At 40.1% G+C, this 14,285-nt stretch overlaps 1 protein-coding gene across 4 annotated transcripts in view; it reads left to right on the plus strand.

Moving 5' to 3' along the window:
* The window catches only part of GPBP1L1 (GC-rich promoter binding protein 1 like 1), a 59,639-nt gene that overhangs the window by 36,076 nt on the left and 9,278 nt on the right, over positions 1-14,285 (plus strand). For all 4 annotated transcript variants that reach the window (XM_081226023.1, XM_081226021.1, XM_081226022.1 and 1 more), the window contains exons 6-7: positions 9,777-9,849; positions 11,097-11,290. In XM_081226023.1, coding sequence (XP_081082149.1) covers positions 9,777-9,849; positions 11,097-11,290 — 267 coding nt within the window. The remainder of the gene's footprint in view (positions 1-9,776; positions 9,850-11,096; positions 11,291-14,285) is intronic.

Genomic DNA, 14,285 nt, shown 5'->3' on the forward strand with positions numbered 1-14,285 from the left:
TGAAAAAGAATGGGGTGTATCGGGCTTCCCTGGTGGCTCAGTGGTTGAGAGTACGCCTGCCGATGCAGGGGATGCAGGTTCGTGCCCCGGTCTGGGAGGATCCCACATGCTGCGGAGCCGCTGGGCCCGTGAGCCATGGCCGCTGGGCCTGCGCGTCTGGAGCCTGTGCTCCGCAACGGGAGAGGCCACAGCAGTGAGGGGCCCGCGTACCGCAAAAAAAGAATGGGGTGTATCAAGAAAGAGTAGTTAGTCAAAAATAACAAAAGGTATTTGAGGACCTAATTGTTTACAGTAGGTTTTCTATGTTTCTTGTTTTTTCCCCATACTCTCTACATTGTATAATTAGCAAGTTATTTTTTGTTTTAAAATAGTATTAGTTTAATGTAATTAACAGTCCTATATTTGTACCTTGGACAAGTAATAACCCTAATTTCCCCTGAGTTGTTGGATGGTAATGTCTACCTTCCAACACTGTAGTAAGGAATAAAGATCACATATGTTGGGACTTCCTGGTGGCGCAGTGGTTGGGAATCCACCTGCCGGTGTGGGGGACATAGGTTCGATCCCTGGTCTGGGAAGATCCCACATGCCACGGAGCAACTAGGCCCATGTGCCACAACTATTGAGCCTGTGTGCCACAACTACTGAAGCCCGTGAGCCTAGAGCCCATGCTCCGCAACAAGAGAAGCCACTGAAATGAGAAGCCTGCAACCGCAATGAAGAGTAGCCCCCGCTCGCCACAGCTAGAGAAAGCCCACGCGCAGCAACGAAGACCCAACACAGCCAAAGATAAATAAATTAATTAATTTTTTAAAAAAAGATCATATATGTTGAATGATGTATGCGAAACATTTAGCACAGACCTTGACAGACAGAGTTGTTTTTTGTTTTTATTTGGCTTTGCCAGGTCTTAGTTGCGGCATGTGGGATCTTTAGTTGCCACACGCACAATCTTTTTAGTTGCGGTATGTGAACTCTTAGTTGTGGCATGTGGGATCTTGTTCCCTGACCAGGGATTGAACCTGGGTCCCCTGCATTGGGAGCATGGTGTCTTAGCCACTGTACCAACCAGGGAAGTCCAGGGTTTTTAATATTTTTTATTTATTTTTATTTATTTTTTTAAAATGGCCACTCTGGGAGGCATGCAGGATCCTAGTTCCCCAAACAGGGATCAAACCTGAGCCCCCTGTAGTCAAAGTGTGGAGTCTTAACCATTGGACCACCAGGGAATTCTGACACATAGGTGTGTTTTTTGTTTTTTGGGTTTTTGTGGGGGGTTTTTGCTTTTTGTGTTTGTTTTTGCGGGGGGTTGTTTTGTGGTTTTTTTTGGAGTCTTTATTGAATTTGTCACAGTATTGCTTCACTTCATGTTTTAGTTTTTTGGCCTTGAGGCATGTGGGATCTTAGCTCCCCAACCAGGGATCAAACCCACACCCCCTGCACTGGAAGGTGAAGTCTTAACCACTGGACTGCCAGGGAAGTCCCATGACACATAGGTTTTTATTTATTTTTTTATTTTTTTATTATTTTATTTTATTTTTTTTTTTTTTGCGGTACGCAGGCCTCTCACCACTGCGGCCTCTCCCGCTGTGGAGCACAGGCTCCGGACGCACAGGCCCAGCGGCCACAGTGCACAGGCCCAGCCGCTCCGTGGCATGTGGGATCCCCCCGGACCGGGGCACGAACCCGTGCCCCCTGCATCGGCAGGCGGACTCTCAACCATTGCGCCATCAGGGAAGCCCCGACACATAGGTTTTTAAATGGTAGCTATTATTAAATGTGGATGAGAGCCTTGTATTTGGCAGTTTGACATGCCCTCCCAAGAATTAGAGAATGAATTGGTGATGAGTGGTACACTGTTCCTTGGAGAAGGAGGAGCCAGGAGTGAGGGTAGAGTCTTGTAGGATTGAAGCTTTAATGTGTATGCAATCTGAGGAGTAAGAAATTTGTGGAGAGAAGGGATTCTGAAAAGGTAGCAACAGTGTAGCCATAGCTTTGAGTCTTCCCAAGTTCTCCTGTAAATATCAGGAGCAGTATTAGGATGTTTACTCTCACTACTTATGTTTAGCACTGTACTGGAGATCCTAGCAAGTGCAATAAGGCAAGAAAAAAATAAAATATGTACAAATTAAAAGGAAGAAATAAAAGTTTCTATTCACAGGTGATATGATTGCTTACATAGAAACTCCTAAGGACTCTATAAAGAATTAATAGGGTTTTAGGATACAAAGTCAATATTTTTGAAAAAGTCACTTGTGTTTTTATATACAGTTGACCCTTGAACAACATGTTGTTCAAGGATTTGAACTGAGCATGTCCAGTTGTATGCAGATTTTTTTTTAGTAGTATATACTACAGTATGATCTGCAGTTGATTGAATCCACAGATGCAGAACCCAACAGCTTATATGTATACAGAGGGCTTACTGTAAGTTATACTTGGATTTTCCACTGTGCTGAGTGAGGGTTGGCGCCCCTAACCCCTGCATTGTTTGATGGTCAACTGTGCTAGAAATAAGTATTTTATAAAATGAAGTTTTATAAAATGCTTTTTATAAAATTCTTAAAAATCTTTTAAAAACTGCTTAGGAATAAATTTAACAGAAGATGTGAGAGACATCAATACTGAACCGCAAAATATTGCCAAGAGAAATTAAAGATCTAAATAAAAGGCGAGGGCTTCCCTGGTGACGCAGTGGTTGAGAGTCTGCCTGCCGATGCAGGGGACACGGGTTCGTGCCCCGGTCCTGGAAGATCCCACATGCCGCGGAGCAGCTAGGCCCGTGAGCCATGGCCGCTGAGCCTGTGCATCCGGAGCCTGTGCTCCGCAACGGGAGAGGCCACAACAGTGAGAGGCCCGCGTACTGCTAAAAAAAAAAAAAAAAAAAAAGGAGAGATACATTTTGAATGGAAGGCTTTGAATTGGAAGACTCAATGATTAGGACATCAATTTTACAGATTCTGCACAAGCCCAACGAGCATGCTTTCTTACATAAAGTGGCAAATTTTTTCTGAAATTTATATTGAAATGAAAAGACCTAGAATATCTAAAGCAATCTTGAAAAAGAACAGTCGGAGGATTTATATTCCCTAACTTTAAGACTTCATATAAAGCTACAGTAATCAAAATAATGTGACATTATTATGAGGACAGAGTGATAATAGGGCAGAATAGAGAGCCCAGAAATAAACGTACATTTATATGATCATTTGATTTTCAACAGAGGTACCAAAGCAGGCTAATGGAGAAAGAAATGTGTTTTTAACAAACTGCTGGAACTATATCTATAGATATAGATGTGTGTGTGTGTGTGTGTGTGTGTGTATATCTTCTCTACCCCTACCACCTAGCATACAAAAAAATGAATTTGAGATGAATTACAGACCTAAATGTAAGGCCTGAAACTAAGAAAACTTAGGAGAATATCTTTCTCACATAGGGGATTAAAAAAAAAAAGATTTCTTTGGACCCAGGGAGCAATAACCATAAAGGGGAAAACATTGATAAATGCGGCTTCATCAAAATTGAAAACTTCTGGACTTCCCTGGTGGCACAGTGGTTGAGAGTTCGCCTGCTGATGCAGGGGTTACGGGTTCGTGCCCCGGTCCGGGAGGATCCCACATGCTGTGGAGCAGCTGGGCCCGTGAGCCATGGCCGCTGAGCCTGCGCGTCCGGAGACTGTGCTCCGTGATGGGAGAGGCCATGGCAGTGAGAGGCCCGTGTACCACAAAAAAAAAAAATTAAAACTTCTGCTTATTTCACAGACTCAGAGAAAATATTTGCAGAACATAGATTTGAAAAGGGGCCTGTTCCCATAATGTGAATAACTCCTACAACTCAAATTTTTTTTAAAACATAAACAAGATTTGAACAGATGCTTCACAAAGGAAGATAGATGAATGGCCAGTAGGCACATGAAAAAACTGGTCAGTGTCATTAGTCATAAGGGAAATGTGGAAATTCAAATTAAGACCACTATGAGATACTGCTACACACCCACCAGGATAGCTAATATTTAAAAGTCTGAAAATACTAAATTTGGTGACATTTTTGAGCACTTGGAAGTCTCATACATTGTTAGCAGGAGTGTATAGTAGTACAACCATTTTGCAAAAAGGAAGGTCTGACAGTTTCTTATAAAACTAAGCATAAACCTTACCCTGTGACCCAATACTTCCATTTCTAGGTATTTGCTAAAGAGAAATGAAAACCTGTGTACATTTATTGTAATTTTATTCATAGTAACACAAGACTGGGATTTTTTTTTTTTTTTTGCTGCCATGCTGCGTGGCTTGTGGGATCTTAGTTCCCTGACCAGAGATTGAACCCGGGCCCTCAGCAGTGAAACCACAGAGTCCTAACCACTGGACTGCCAGAGAATTCCCAGGAAATAATTTAAATGTCTGTCAAAACAGGAATAGAAAAATTGTGGTATAATCATGTAATGGGCTACTTATGCAGTAATAAAAAAGAATGACTGATAAAACAACATGATGAATCTCAGTGAAGCTTTTACACAATAAGGTACATACTGTATGATTCCATTTATATGACATTCTAGAATAGGCAAATAATCTATGGTGAGAAAGAAAAACAGTGGTTGCCTGTGTGGAGTGGAGATTGGGGAAGGGCATTAGGAAACTTTCTGGTTGTAGAAAGTAGCTTTATCTTTATAGATTTGGGGGAGGTATAAGGATTTTTCAAAACTCATGGGATGGTCTACTTGGTGCATTTCATTGTGTGTAAATGTTATTTGATTAAAAAATAGATTTATGTCACTGGTCATGGAACAAACATAACACAAGCCTCCTGATGTGATTCACCTGAGGAGTGCCCTCCAAAAATTCATAACCTGAATCTAACCATGAGGAAAAATCACACAAACTCAAATTGAGGTTTCTATAAAAGAATTTTAAAAGATTCTACAAAAGAACTAGGCTGAATACTCTTTTAAAAAGTTATGGTCATGGTGGGGAAAGTTCCAGATTAAAGAAGACTAAAGAGATAGGACAATTAAAGGCAACATTTAAACCTAGACTGGATACTGGATGAGGGAAAAACAGTGATTTTAAACTTTGTTTTCCGGTAAAAGTATCAGTGTTACAGTTTGAATAAGAGTTGTAGATTAGATAATAGTATTTATCAATGTAAATTTCCTGATTGTTATAATTGTACTATGATTATGTAAGAGAATATCCTTCAAGTCCTTCAACCTGCAGATAGTTCAGGAAAAATATATATTTACAGAGAATTGTGGAACAAATGTGGTAAAATGTTGACATGAGACTGTAGATACACGATATATAGGAATTCTTTGTATTATATTTGCAACATTTTTGTAAGTCTGAAATTAAGGAATAAGTTAAGAAAGAACACAAAGCAACTAGGATTGAAGAACCAAAAAAATCCATGGACAGGGACTTCCCTGGTGGTCCAGTGGTTAAGAATCAGTCTTGCAATGCAGGGGACACCAGTTCGATCCCCGGTCAGGGAACTAAGATGCCACATGCTGCAGGGCAACTAAGCCCAAGCGCCACAACTAGAGAGCCCGCGTGCTCTGGAGCCCGCACACCACAACTAGAGAGAAGCCCATGCACTGCATTGAAGAGCCCCTGAGCCACAACAAAAGATCCCACGTGCCACAATTAAAACCCAACACAGCCAAATAAAAGATAGATTAGGTAAGTAGGTAGGTAGGTAGATAGAAGATCGATAGATAGATTTTTTTAATTATACTCAAAAAATCCATGGATATCATCTACAACAAAATTAAGTGAGGTATCACAACATAGAGACAAACCACTAAAAGCTATAAAATCTGACTGGTATTATTGTGTTAGCAGTTGTGCAGGAGAAATTGAAGGAAGCAACAGGGCATCTGACAACCCCAGGATTTCCAGAAGAGCCAGTAATTGTTCTAGAAAGCTTAGAGAACATTTGAGAAGAGCGGCTAGAAATTAGGAGTGGTTTTCCATATTTCCAAAACTAGTAAATACAGAGATGTTCTGGGATAAGGTATAAAGGGTCTGACTGGACCAATCAGTAGAGAGAAATCACACAATAATTCGATCAAGGAAAGTTAATATAAAGAATTATTAACTGTAACAGGATGGGGTAATGAGTGATTGGCTAGTAAATAGTAAAGAGAACGCTAAAGAATATAAAGAACTTATAAAGAATATAGAGTTCTAAAAAACTATAAAGAATTGGCAGATACAAGGAGCAGCCACGAACCCTCAGACTAAGACAGAGTGCCCAGGGAAGAGTCCCCTGTTGCCCCATCACCACCCCAGGATTGAGATCCAGACCTTATCGGAAAGGCCTTAGTTGTGGCTCACTGAATGGCAGAGCAGTTGCTAAGGTGCTTCTCCAGGGAACATGCTGGGAATCTGCCCTCTAGAGTACCTCATAAAGCTGTCCATGGGATATGTCACTGCTACAAAACCACTCAAGTCAGCGCTCACTTGTACTTTAGAACCTGGCTTAGCAGGAGCAGAGTGCTGCAGGAACCTGCTGAGTAAGCACACAGGAACAAGAAGCAAAAGTCTCTCCTTGCGCTCTACTGACAAAATTAACATTCCAGCAAATTAACAAAGGGAAGGTTTTTAAAGTGCCCAGATACATTTACACAGAGCAAGCAGAAAGGATGACTTTGGAACCAAGAGACAATAAAGTTCAGCACAGAGTTCTATCACATTTAATACTAACTAGCCAATATTCCCATCCAGAACAAAGCCCCTCACTGAGGACAAAACTGCTGGAAATAGAATCCAGACTGAGCTGCAGGGACAGAGACAATAGAGACAAAGGGAAGAGAAGGTTCAGGTACAAGGCATGGGGAGGAGGAGGTGAGCCGGGACATCAAAGAAAGTGTGCCATCTTTTTGAGCACTCCATGAAGACAACAGAAGAAAACTATAAAGTGTGATGTTAGAAAGCTATCTTGATCCACATTCACAAAAATTGATCACATAAAAATGAACAACATAAAAGGATCAAGAGAATAAGGAACAGAGTAACATTTCTACAGACAATGCAAATTACACCTGTAAGATGTGCACAAAACGGATAAGAACCATAACCTGTTATTTTAAAAATTGAACAGGGCTTCCCTGGTGGCGCAGTGGTTAAGAGTCCGCCTGCCGATGCAGGGGACACGGGTTCGTGCCCCGATCCCGGAAGATCCCACATGCCGCGGAGCGGCTGGGCCCGCGAGCCATGGCCGCGGAGCCTGTGTGTCCGGAGCCTGTGCTCCACAACGGGAGAGGCCACAGCAGTGAGAGGCCCGCGTACAGCAAAAAAAAAAAAAAAAAAAAAAAAAAAAAAAAAAAAAAAAAAATTGAACAAATGGTACAAGAACGACATAACCAGAAAATTTCACAGTGCTAGAACTTGGGAAAGAAGTAATAAGAGATTTCAGAAAAAAGACTAAACAAGAAGGAGCACAAGACAATAAACACTAGTGTTTTTCAAGAATTAGACAAAGGAAGCTTTTTAAATGAAGAAAAAACAATAGATTAAAATTAAGAATTGAAAAAAAAAGATACAGAAATTTGGCAAAAAAAATCCAAAAGATCTCCCCTGCAAAAAATAATATAATGATAATAATATAAAATAACAAAAGTGAATAGCTTAAGTGCTAAAAAGTATAATTCAAGAATAATTTCATGAAACACAGTAAGACTTGAAACTACAAATTGAAAGGACAGCCAGAACAGCCAACACTTAGAAGAAAAATATCCTTTGGACATGCAGACGTAAAGAACAAGTCACTTACAAAAGAAAGAAAATCAGACACAATTTGACAACGAAGCTTTATAACAAAAATCAATGGTGTAACAATTAGAATACTCAAGCAAAGAAAATGTGAGCCAAGGATTTTTTACTCTGTCACAATTTATTCATCTAGACTCCTTTTGCCTTTACTATTCCATCCAGAAGAGTGTATTTACCTGTCCATATTCTGTCTGATTTGTCCCTTTGTATACTGAATTAATAGTTCAGATTGTATCCGTACTTGCTCTATGCTAGTGGGTCTCCTCTTGACAGGTTGAAAATATACACCTGCTGGGGCCCCACTTCTGGAGGTTTTGATTCAGAAGCTCTGCAGTCGAGTCTGTGCATCTTTCTATTTCTTGTTTAATGTCCCATGGTCATTTGTGCTGAAAAGCCATTTTCCTACTCTGTACCAGATTGTAAAGTTTGGGTTTGGGCACCAGTGTCATCCTCACACCCCCATACAATTCGTTACTAAGTTGAGTCTGTTACTCTTAACACTTCTCGATCCTTCCCATCATCTCTTCCTCTACTCCTGTCCCCTTCATACTTTCCTGTACTAGGAAACTGGTCTCCTAATAGTCTCCTAGTTGTTTATAGCCCTAAAATACATCCTTCAAGCTGCTACCAGACTTGTAAACTAATGGTTGGATCATGTTAACTGCATGAGAGATGGATTCCCATCCCTAAAGAATAAAATTCAATCTCCCTTAAAAATACTCCACAATCTGGCTCTTACCTACTTTGCCAGACATCTCTTTCCCCAAAGAAAGGTCCTCTCATTCCCTAGCACTAATGCTGAACTATTTGCAGATCTCTTTTTCAGGTTTTTCCTGTCTTGGTGTTCATTCAGCATTCTGTTGCTAGAATCATCCACTTTCCAGCTTTGGAATTCATCATTAAGGACTCTTCTTAGTCTCCTCTAATGAAACCTTTTCTGATAGCACTTCTCTTTCTAGTGGAATTGACTATTCCTTCCTTAGTACTCCTTCTTCCCTAATGTGAATTTTTATCATAGTCCCTATAATCTTTTTTTTTTTTTTGATGTGGACCATTTTTAAAGTCTTCATTGAATTTGTTACAATATTGCTTCTGTTTTATGTTTTGGCTTTTTGGCCGTGAGGCATATGGGATCTTAGCTCCCTGACCAGGGATCAAACCTGCACCCCCCTGCATTGGAAGGTGAGGTCTTAACCACTGGACTGCCAGGGAAGTCCCCCCATAACCTTTTATTATACTTACTTGTCTACAAGTTTATCTTTGTAGTAAGACTGTGACCCTTGTGGGGATAAGGATTCTTCTTAATTGTCTTAATTGCCTTTGTATTCCTAGCACATGATGTGCCTCTGCCCTAAAGCAGTCTCATTAGAAATGCTATGAATACTCATATTTCACTGACCAGATTATGCTCCTTAAATCTGAGAAAAGGGATTCACTTTCTTGGTCATTTAGCTTTCTGTGCCTCCTTAGTTGGCATACATATCCTACAGGAAGATGACAACTTGCACACTTACTCTGTTTATTTTATTATTATTATTATTTTTTTTTATTTATTTATTTTTTGCGGTACACGGGGCTCTCACTGCTGCGGCCTCTCCCGTTGCGGAGCACAGGCTCCGGACGCACAGGCCCAGCGGCCATGGCTCACGGGCCCAGCTGCTCCGCGGCATCTGGGATCCTCCTAGACCAGGGCACGAAACTGCGTCCCCTGCATCGGCAGGCAGACTCCCAACACTGCGCCACCAGGGAAGCCCCACTCTGTTTATTTTTTTTAAAAAAAATTTAATCCTCTTCTATTAAAGGAAATGAAAGCCAAGAGAGCCTGAGATTGATTTTGCATTTCAACATCGTCTGTTTATTTGTTAATTCTGAATACACTGTTAGAGTGCTGCTGATATATAGTTATCAATATTTGATAGGTTCCTTGGTGAATGCTACTTTTCAAAAAGTGCTGAAATGATTAGTTTTCTGTATCAACCATTAATACCCCTTTTTTCCTAGCCTTCTTTGAATCCAGAAGCTGGCAAACAGAATCAGCCATGCAGACCTATTGGGACCCCTTCTGGAGTGTGGGGTAGGTAGATTTTGCCATTTTTAAAGGCACAACTTTAAATTTTTCTTAGCAGGGAGAGGAGAAAAAATTCTGTATCTGTTTTTTTATTCGTTTGTTTCTTTATCTCTGGTTTCTCACCTCATCCATTTGCACATGGTAACTAACTCTGCCTAGCTCTTACTCTGCCCCCCAAAATACCGTTGAGATGTAATGGTAGTAGAGTCAGAATACAGACAATTGAGAGCTTGTAGAGCCCTGAATTTGAAAGCAGATTTTAAGCAAAGGGAGAATAATATAATATGCTCATAAGAAGTAATTTTTAATGTTGCTTATTTGCTTATAACAATTAAATTGAATTTTAATGTATTATAGTTGTCTCCTTAATATTTGGTAGACAGCTATATTCTAACTATACTTTCATATTATTAAATACTCTTCTAAAGTGTTCTTTGAAAGGCTAAATAATACCACGTCCCAGAGAACATTTTGTTCAACCAGGTTCCGTTAGCTAAGTGGGGTGTTGTTTTTATTTTTGGCAATTATCAATGATGTTTGTTGTATAGGGCAGGGGGAAACCTATAAATACACACATTTTTGTGTATATGTTCCTAATAACTAGCCTTATAAAAAGTTAGTAGAAAAATCAGTGTATTTCAAACCAAACCTGATCCTGTGGCATTGGGATCTTTGGCATTTACAAATTGTACTCTCCTAGTTCCTACATTAGATATGTTCAGTAGCCAGGCATCTTATTAGGAAGGCTTTAGTGTGTCTAAATACTGGGTTTGGATCTTGAGTTACAGGATTAAGGGCAATTGCTGTACCATTTCCCCTTTGTTAATGTGTTGCTTTGCTCCAGTTTGCCTCATCAGAAGGTCCCATAGCAGACTCCTTTCTCCAATTTCCTCATCTCTCTGTGTTCTCATGCTGACAGGAGTAGCTACCCTTGGATATATTCTTGTTTGATCTATGCCTGAGTGATCACACCGTGCATGAGGCATGTTATACCCTGAAGGACTTCTAACATCTTTGGGCTTTTTGCTTGATTATGAGTTTAGAATCAAGTGTTTTCTTATGCTGCCTTTTTTCCTATGGTTCCTGGGTAAGTGTCGCTTTTGAGAGTATCTGTTAAGTGCACACCAGGAAATGTTTGTCTCTTAGTCTCAACTGTCAGCTCTGTGTTCAAAGTGAGGCCTTTGTTTGAACTGTGCTTCGTGTTAACCAACAGGTTTGACATTCTTTTGTCTCTCCACTATTGTATTTCACAGAAAACCCACCTAGTGCCAAGCAGCCCTCCAAAATGCTAGTCATCAAAAAAGTTTCCAAAGAAGATCCTGCTGCTGCCTTCTCTGCTGCCTTCACCTCACCAGGATCTCACCATGCAAACGGAAACAAACTGTCAACCATGGTTCCAAGTGTCTATAAGAACCTGGTTCCTAAGCCTGTACCACCTCCATCCAAGGTATGATTTGGAATCAGTGTAAGAACCTTATACAGCAGAGGTGGGAGAATAAATAAGAAAAAAAATTAGTAAATTTATTTTTTCCTGTTGAGTCACTCACCAGATATTCATTTGGTGCCATTAAGTTATATGTGTAGTATTTTACTGTCTCCAAACTCTCTTCTGCTGCCAACTACATTTTTAGTAGGCCTCTCATACTCACTAGCTTCATCTCATAAACCTGCTTCTCTTGATTTGCTGTTTTCATTAATAACACCAACATTCATCTGGTCACATAGCTGAGTATCATGGCTCCTGCTTTCTTCCTCCTGCTTACTCATTCCCCTCTCCCAAGCAGTTATAAAATCCCCATCAGTTTTTTCCTCTATGATATGCCCTTGTCATCTCACATTTACTGTTGTAGTGTACCCTTCTATTTCCTCATTTCTCTGTATTTTATCTTCCACAGAACTGCCAGAATGATTATCCTAAAACAGTTTGAATATATCACATCCCCTCCCATTAAGTCCCTTTAGTGATTCCAAACCATCTATATAGCAGGGGTTGGTAAACTTTATCTGTAAAGGGTCAGATGATAGATATTTTAGGCTTTGTTGGTCACATATGACATATGGTCTTTTTGTAATATATTCTTCTCTTTTTCTTTTTTCAACCATTTAAAAATGTAAAAAACATTATTAGCTCATGGACCATACAAAAATAGGCCTCAGGCCAGTTTTGGCCCAAGGGTCATGACTTAGCAACCCATGATGTTATAATACAGTGTCCAGACTCCTGAGCACTGGTGTGTATAATTCTATATAGCCTAAGCCTAATCTATCTTTTACTGCCCTTTCTTTTCTTACCTGGGAGATTTTCCTTCATGTTTATGTCATCCTCTCTGTGAATCCTTTTCTATCACATACATCTAAAGATCTAATTAAGCCTTGTATCTGACTGAATAGCACTCTGTCTCTAATCACAATATTTATTGCATCTACTTTTTCATTTGGTTGTAATCTCCTTAAAGGCTTCAGGTCTTTTTCATATTTGTATCCCTAGCACCCTCACAAAAGCACACAATAATTGCTTGAATGAATTCCAGCCACTGTAAGGAAACAATTAGATTTACTGTGTTATTGAGAGAAAAAAACAGTGAGCATTAATTCACTTTTCTGTGTGTGCAAGCACTTGTTTGGTGCGTAAGAGCAACACAAAGTACAACATTGGTCCTCACCCTCCATGGGCTAAAAGTCTAATAGGGATGACAAGATATAACAATATAAGGTCATGTGATTGTATATGAAATAAAATAACAACAAATCCTAAAAACAAATCTTAAACAGTTTGGAATAACTAAATTAATTAAGCACTATTTCTTTATTTACACAGTTCAGAGGAGCAAGGTTCAGCTTAGACTCTGACCATCAAGGGAAATTTTACTGAAAAACTAATTTGAACAGATCTTTGGAGGATGGTCCAGATTTGAATAGTCAGGGAATGTCTGGAGAGTATTACAGATTAGAAGAGGTGGTTAAATAAAATGTTCTGAAAATAGAAAACACTGGGCATATATGAGGGATAGGGAATGAACCATTCTGATTACCTGGTAACACTGGAAAAATTCCAGGACTGAGGGTCATTATCCTAGTGTTAATGAAGCTTTCAGGGTGGATAAGATCTCTGAGGGAAAGAGGATAGAAGAAGAGTAAAGAATGGGACAATAGACTTGGGGAAGTACTTAATATTTCATAAATATTAGGAAAATAACAACACAGTCAGCAGGATTAAGAGATTGTAATTCAGACATAGACAAAATCGAATGCTATCACACATCTGGGTGGGTGAACGTAAGATGGCAGCCGGGGTTGTCAGCACTTGTCAATTGCTGCCAGTAGGTTGAGGGAAATAACTGAAAAGGGGATTTGGACCTTAGCAGTTGGAAAGCTTTTGGTGACCTTTGAGTTGAGGTTTTAGGAGAGTAGTGTAAGGCTGAAAAACAAGATTTCAGAGGATTCTGGAATTATGTGAGTGGAAGTGGAGGTAGTGGCACCTTTGAGCCTTGACAGTAAAAGGAAACAGAATGTAGGTGGTGGTAAATTTAAGTGAAAGGGTGAATTGAAGAAAATCTGTAGGAAGAAGTCGCTGGGGACAACTTGAAATATACTTGAAAGGTCATTAAAGGATCATGGCCCAAGAAGAAATGAATGGGAATAAACTGATTGACACGTGGAATTATTTTTGAAAGGGGTTTAGGATACTTGTTCCTCTGATGTAGAAGGAAAAGAATATGAATTCAGTCAAGAGAGCAACTCCTATAAAGAAAGAAACTGGGGCTTCCCTGGTGGCACAGTGGTTGAGAGTCCGCCTGCCGATGCAGGGGACACGGGTTCGTGCCCCGGTCCGGGAAGATCCCACATGCCGTGGAGCGGCTGGGCCCATGAGTCATGGCCGCTGAGCCTGCGCGTCCAGAGCCTGTGCTCCGCAACAGGAGAGGCCACAGCAGTGAGAGGCCCGCGTACCGCAAAAAAAAAAAAAAAAAAAAGAAAGAAAGAAAGAAAGAAACTGTAGCATGGAAATTAACAGCAGGGCCTTGAAGTAGATAGATGACACTTTGCTCCTTCTTTGTGATACAACCTTGGACAAGTTTCTAACGTTCTGAATCTCAATGTCATCATATAAAATGGAGGTAGTAGTGCCTGTCTTTTAAGGGTTTTTTGAGGAGAAAATGAGGTACTTACTTGTAAGTGGTAATAAATGGTAGCTATTATTATCAGCATGACAGCGTACCTTTTGTTTGTTCCATTCCTTTAGAGTTTATAAAGTTTTCGTAAGTGTTAACTTCATGTGAAATGTCTGCAAGCATTCTGTTAGGCAATAGAAGAAGAGTATAATAATGAGTGAGACAAAGTCATATCCTCAAGGATCTTAGAAGTCTTTTGGGGGAGAAGAAGTGACAAGGATAAAAGTCATAACACAGAGCTTAAGATCAGTTTAGCCCTGTTGTGTAGAACTG

Source organism: Mesoplodon bidens (assembly GCF_964165515.1).
Source record: "Mesoplodon bidens genome assembly, chromosome: 2".
Taxonomy (NCBI): domain Eukaryota; kingdom Metazoa; phylum Chordata; class Mammalia; order Artiodactyla; family Ziphiidae; genus Mesoplodon; species Mesoplodon bidens.